Here is a 6,253-nt window from a genome sequence, read left to right as displayed (position 1 = left end):
AACTTAAAGTAGCACTACATGGCTTAATGCGGCAATTAGAAAATAACAAGTAGCTAGTTTTGAGTTTTTCTCTCCAAATAGGTTTTATAATGGTTTTTGTATTAATGTCATATCAGAATAAGCCTATTTGTGGGAAGCCCTCAGATTAATGAGTAAATGAATAACTAAAGTTTAAAAATTGACTAGGAGAAGCACTTCAAGAAAGGGTTGATGAGTCACCTTTATACATAGAGTAAAGATCCATGTCCAATAAGAAATAAGAGTCCAAATCAATCTTGGAGAATCAGCCGTTAGCTTAGATGATTCTTCTTCAATTCTAAGATATGATTAGACTCTCATAAAATTTATGTTCATGTATTTAGGAGACCATTATTAGATGTTTCAAATTATCTTGTAGTTTAAGGGCATGTTTGAGACTTCTAAAATTATTTAGCGGTAAATTTTTTATGGAGAAACACTTACTTAAAAGAAACCTTGAATTTCTAATAAGAACATCGACATACTTATAATAAAAAGTGCTTATGGCAAAATCGCTTATGAGTAAAAATGCTTGCTACATAAGCAACCCCAACAAAGAAACCTTTGAGTACGATTACCATACTAGTTTTGACAGTTAGCTGATTCGCTTAACTTCAGAGTTCCCATGACTCCGAAGCCAATGAGCTCCCAAAAGGCCTCGTGTTAGATGGAGGTGGGTATGTACATATAAGGCACATACACACCTCTCCGTTGGTTGATGTGGGATGTTACACATTTTGAAAAACTTATTTATGTCAATAATAATAGTTGAGATGAAAATTACACTCAATGGATGATAGGCGTACAATTTATTCAAATAATTAACCATCCACCTGAAAACAATTTCACGTCCAAAAAAAAAAATCAAACAAAAAGAAATGAAACAATCTAAAGAATGAAGGAAGTGGAAATTCCACTTCAAAATTAATTGGTTATGGGGAGAGTAGCCCAACTCTTTATAAACCCAGGCCAGGTCCCTTAATATTTCAATATGGGACAAACACTCTCAACAAGTCCTCACACGTATGACGAACTTTCAAATCTAACACGTGAACAACACATATTGAATGACATGGATGTTGATTATTGACCCAAGATTGCACCCACGTGCAAAGCGCTATCGGCTACTTAAATTTGATATTTGGAATTGGCTTCTGCAAATGGTGGTTGGCTTTGGCAGAAAGGGGACAGTAGCATGTGGGGAGACAAAGTGGTGGCTAGCATTGGTGGCTTACTTTGACTTCATTGCTGGCCTCATAACTCAAGTAGTTGCCACTCACCCGTTGGCTTCTCTATAAATGGAGAAGCATGGCAGCAGCACCAGTGGGATTGAGCCGCACCAAAGACTGAGAGAGAGAGAGAGAGAGAGAGAGAGAGAGAGAGAGAGAGAGAGAAATAGCAAGAAGCCATCCGGCAGAGAGAAGAAAATTCTCTCAAGTTGTCTTTGCTTTGTACTTTCAGTTTTCTCTTCCTATTATGAGTGTGTGAGTTTGGGTTACTTGGGTCTTTGGGAAATTGAGTGTTAAATACTATTGTATTCTCTCATTTGATTATAATGGAATATTCTGTCGTCTCCAAATTGGATGTAACATTGCCGAACTAGTATAAATTTTGGTGTTCTTGTTAGTGTTGTTTTATTCTTTTTTATCTCTTGCCAGTTGTTGTTTATTTTCCCCTCACAATTGGTTGACGCTTCCGCACAACAGTGGAAGCACGTATGACCGTTGGGCCCAACACGTGAAGTCTTGCTCTGATACCATGAAGGAAGTTAAGGTTCCACCCTAAAACCAATTGGCTATTGGGGGAGTAGCCCAACTCCTCATAAGCCCAGATAGGTCCCTTAACATTTCAACATGGGACAAACACTCACAACAAATAAATGGAGGTGGCAAGTCACTCTTATTTGCCCCAATCTAGAAATAAGTCATCCTCTACATAGTCTAATCTCTAGTTTTCAGCGTCTTCTACAGATTGGAAGGTTTTGTTAGATTTCATACATTCTCACGGAATAAAATTATGGAGCCAGCAGAAGAAAATTTCTATAAAGACAAAAGGGCAGAAACCTAATACCATGAATTAATGGTTTCTTAGGTAAAATATATGTAGTTTTTACAGTGAACTGTAACAGAGGAAACCCATTAAGGAAGTTACTGATAACACTGCCAGAGAGAGGCAATGTGATCACTCACTACAACTGAGTATATTTGTACTCAAAAGTTTACTACCTGTGACTCTGGGTTACTCTTCTTCTTCCCATAGATGTTGATTTGTTGAAATGCTCTTTTTAATTCTTGGTTCTGTGTCAAGCTGAGAAATATTAATGTATCCAATTCCCTGTAGAAATCCTCCTCATATCGGCTTCAATCAATCGAATCTCGACCGCTCTCGTTTCAGGTACCTATGTTTAGTCTCCCTGTGTAATGCTACTTGCTTTCATTCAAAGCTTGAAGCTAAGTAGAATTGCTGGCCAATTTCAATTGACTCTGTCTATGTCCAAGTATCCTAACCAGTACTTTCAGACTATTAAAAAAAAAAAAGAACACATAAATATCTCTAATGGTTTCCATGCAAGTATTCCTCATGTACAATCATCAATTGTTCTGCCACCTGTATTGAAAAATTACTTCATAAGCAGATGATCAAATATATAAAACTGCATGCACAGACAACAAATTATATACACACACAGAAATTCTTTGTGCAGGACGCCATTTCTCGTTGAGAAAATATTTCCACTCAATTATACATGCACGAGATATAAATTGGAGTTGCTGTATATAAGGCTTACATTCTAAGTTTAAGTTGGAAATCTGTCACATACCAAACAGATCATTAACATATTATTAAACAAGCTGAATCTAATTAAATCATTTGAGAGGGTGGTTTATATATATATACCTCCTCGATGCTTCCGTCCTCTATGTCTGTGTTGAAAGACAGAAGCATGCGTTCATGTAACAAGTTTTCTAGATCTTCCACGTAAGGTGGTGCTGCACGTGTACACATAAATTAATATTCTCTTCTCAGACAACCTCACAGTTGCAATAGATATATAATTGGAAAAATGTGCTTAGATGCCTGTGAATATGCTATGCATGCAATGCAAGTGAATGAATCAAATAAAAGAACCACCTTTGGATTGAGAGAACCAAGAGAGAATATCGGCAGAGAGTTGCTGCGCTTTGCGGGTGGAGTCTCGGCCACCCCACTGGTTCTGGACAGCCATTTCAAGGCCATTCCATCGAGATAGAACCGCTGAGATGCCCTGTTCCAGACAACCATGACGAGACTTTTCTACGTTGATGGGTTCCATGGAATCCAAGTACTGGATTCTGGACCCGACCCCGCTCTATTGGTTAGCCCGAACTCTCTCTTCTTTCTCTCTGCCTCGGTGTTGGATCGGAGGATGAGGAGGGCAGGGAGGAAAAGAGAGACAGAGACAGAGGAAGAGGCTTTGTTGTTGAGTCTTTTTGTTCGTCAGGGGAGTTGGAGTTGGGAGAGCGCGCGGAATGTGTGGAGTGGACAGAGATAGACTCGGAGAAAGGTGCGATTCATGTGAGGTGCTAGAAACAGGAGGACAACTTACTTAGTTGTGTTTTTTGTCTGGCAAGTCTTCGCACATTTCACAAGAATTTTCTATATACATATGTGTTTTGCTTCTTATTAAGTCAATTTTATTTAATAAGGAAATTTGGTGCCTGCGTTGGTCTTCCATAGCTTGCTAAGGATTTTTTGTTTCCTTTTCATCAAGAGAACAAGAGATTCGAACTTATAATCTTTTTAATTGAACCGGACTGATACCGAATTTAAATGTTAAACAGACTGATTCAACAAATAAAAAATTCTAAATTTTTGGCTCAACCCAACATCAAATGAAAATGTGTATAATACCGAGCCTGTTGTAAAGAAGAATAAGTAAAGAAGAATAGGTGAAGCCCACATAGCCAACTCACACCCACCAAACTAAACCACTACCCAATTGATTGAAGAATATTAATGATGTTGTCTACCAATTATATTGTGAGGTGAACCACCAATGTCTTAGGCCTATAAATAGATACCTCCATCAAGAGAAGTGTGAGCTTAGAGAAGAGGAAGAGAAGGAAGAAAGAGGATGAGTGAGTGGAGAGAAACAGAGAGCAGAGAGAAATTCTCCAAGAGAGAAAATTCAGTGAGCCACACATATTGTAAACACTAAAGTTGTAGCCCTATTATTTTATATAGTGGAAAAATTACTGCTGCTGCTCTCCGAGGACGTAGGCATAGCCGAACCTCGTTAAATGCTGTGTCTCATCTACTTTACGTGCAGCTCAATCTTCTCGCATAATCCCGTTATTTTATAACACGTTATCAGCACGAGAAGCTCTCATGTATAATTTTTGTGCTGTACTATTATCTATACTACTAACCATTATGTTGATGTAAGGAAGAAAAGTAGTGGAGGAGCTGTGGTCTGCTAGAGAGATATACGAGCAAACCAACTAGAAGGATAAGCTCCCTGCCTCTTACTTTTTCTATTATTTTATTATTTCTCTACACAATTTAATACTCATACTAACATCCAAAGCTAGTGAAGTTTGCAAGTGAAAAGAAGAAAAGCCAACATAATTTGTCTAGCTTTCAAACTAATGAATCATGGTGTTGATAAGATTCCAACGAAAAAAAAAGGGGTTGGAAAGCTTCCTGCAACTTTTAGAATTATTGCCTAAGGTCTTCTGACCATACTAATATATTATATTCATATATATATACAGTAATTTTATTATTAGCTTTAACGGACGGTTTCACTTTTTATATTTTTAGTGGTGGTTTTTATTCCCACATTTATTTTATTTACTGTATGGTGTAGGTTTATTACCCATACAACAGTATCTATTTAAAAGGGTGGTGCGGGTTTATCGTCCATGCCTTTACTTTTATTTAAATGTATGGAGCAGAATTAGTGCTCATACAAGCACATTTACTTTATTAAAGTATGATGTGGAATTAACCCTCATACTTTATGAATTTACTTTACTGCACATTTACTTTTATTTAAATGTATGGAGCAGAATTAGTGCCCATACAAGCATGTTTACTTTATCGCAAATTTACTTTTACTTAAAAGTATGATGTGGAATTAACCCTCATACTTTATGAATTTACTTTACCGCACATTTAATTTTATTTAAGGTATGGTGCGGGATTAACGTCCATACAGTAAGCAATTTAATTTATGAATTTATTTTACCGCACATTTACATTTATTTAAAGTATGGTGCGAGTTTATCGTCCATACCAGTCATTTATTTATCAGCAATTTATTTTATGGATTAATTGTGCTGTATGATGAGTTTTTACAGTAAGCAGATCAGGACCAGAAGTTCCTTGATCCTCATCATACAATTACATCAGGACTTGAAGATCTTTGATGATGATGTTAATATGAGAGCTGGCAGTCTCTCCGGTACTATATTTGTAAACATGTGATTGGACTTGAGGGTCCTTGATCCCTGACATGTAAATAAGGACCTGGGGTTCCTTAATAATGTACCAGTACCGTATTGGTTAATAGTTCCATACACATGAAAATAATTGTATTGGCAAATGTACTGTACACATGAATAGTGCCGTATACATGAATAGTGATGTATGCATAAATATTTACCATTTTGGGTGAACTATCACTATTCAAAAGAGAACCTGCAGTTCCTTAAACTCATGGATGAGCAATTAAATGAGATGCCAGAAGTTCCTCAAGATATAGACAATTATGTAAGGGCTTGAAGTCCAGAAATATGTACAGAAAATTGTAAAAATGTCCATACCATGAGAATATGTGATTTTGGCTTGAGGTTCAAAATTAGCAGTGTTGAGAACCTGAAGTTCCAACAATTAAATGAACAACTCTTGAGGTATTATTGCAAATTGTAGTACGCCACATATTTCTTTGGCATAAGAGAATGATGAATTGAGGCTCCCCACATATTTTGTTATATCTGGGCCGGAAGCTCATGAACCCAAATATATTGCGATATTATCGTGGCTTTTACTCAATTCATATTTTATGTTCATTAGAAAAAGGGCGAATAAATTCTGAGTTTTGTGTTTAGCCCAGGCCAAAAGTTCCGGACTCCCATACGTTGAAATATGAAATTTGGGAGAGTCAATGTGGTTATTTGAACCTATAAGGCACAAGGTTCCAAACCGTCATTTTGAAAAGACGTAAAAACCACAGGTGCAAGTTTAAGAATGT

The 6,253-nt window shown here is 36.8% G+C and overlaps 1 protein-coding gene across 1 annotated transcript; it reads right to left on the bottom strand.

Moving 5' to 3' along the window:
• On the bottom strand, nt 1,312-3,331 carry LOC18792056 (pre-rRNA-processing protein TSR2 homolog). The gene is made up of 3 exons (XM_007225045.2): nt 3,151-3,331; nt 2,917-3,008; nt 1,312-2,625 (listed from the first exon to the last, which is right to left on the bottom strand). The coding sequence occupies exons 1-3, from the start codon at nt 3,329-3,331 to the stop codon at nt 2,572-2,574; spliced, it is 327 nt and encodes a 108-aa protein (XP_007225107.1). The 3' UTR covers nt 1,312-2,571.

Source organism: Prunus persica, chromosome G1 (assembly GCF_000346465.2).
Source record: "Prunus persica cultivar Lovell chromosome G1, Prunus_persica_NCBIv2, whole genome shotgun sequence".
Lineage (NCBI taxonomy): Eukaryota > Viridiplantae > Streptophyta > Magnoliopsida > Rosales > Rosaceae > Prunus > Prunus persica.
The sequence above is the reverse complement of the archived record's forward strand: the minus strand, read 5'-3'. Positions and strand labels throughout refer to the sequence as shown.

Bases quoted from the DNA above. Each gene is read 5' to 3' on its own strand.
- LOC18792056 (XM_007225045.2), bottom strand. From the start codon at position 3,331: ATGGAACCCATCAACGTAGAAAAGTCTCGTCATGGTTGTCTGGAACAG. The intron at 3,009-3,150 runs GTGGTTCTTTTA...GTACACGTGCAG, and splicing joins TTGGTTCTCTCAATCCAAAG to CACCACCTTACGTGGAAGAT. The intron at 2,626-2,916 runs GTATATATATAT...TTTTCAATACAG, and splicing joins AGGACGGAAGCATCGAGGAG to GTGGCAGAACAATTGATGAT.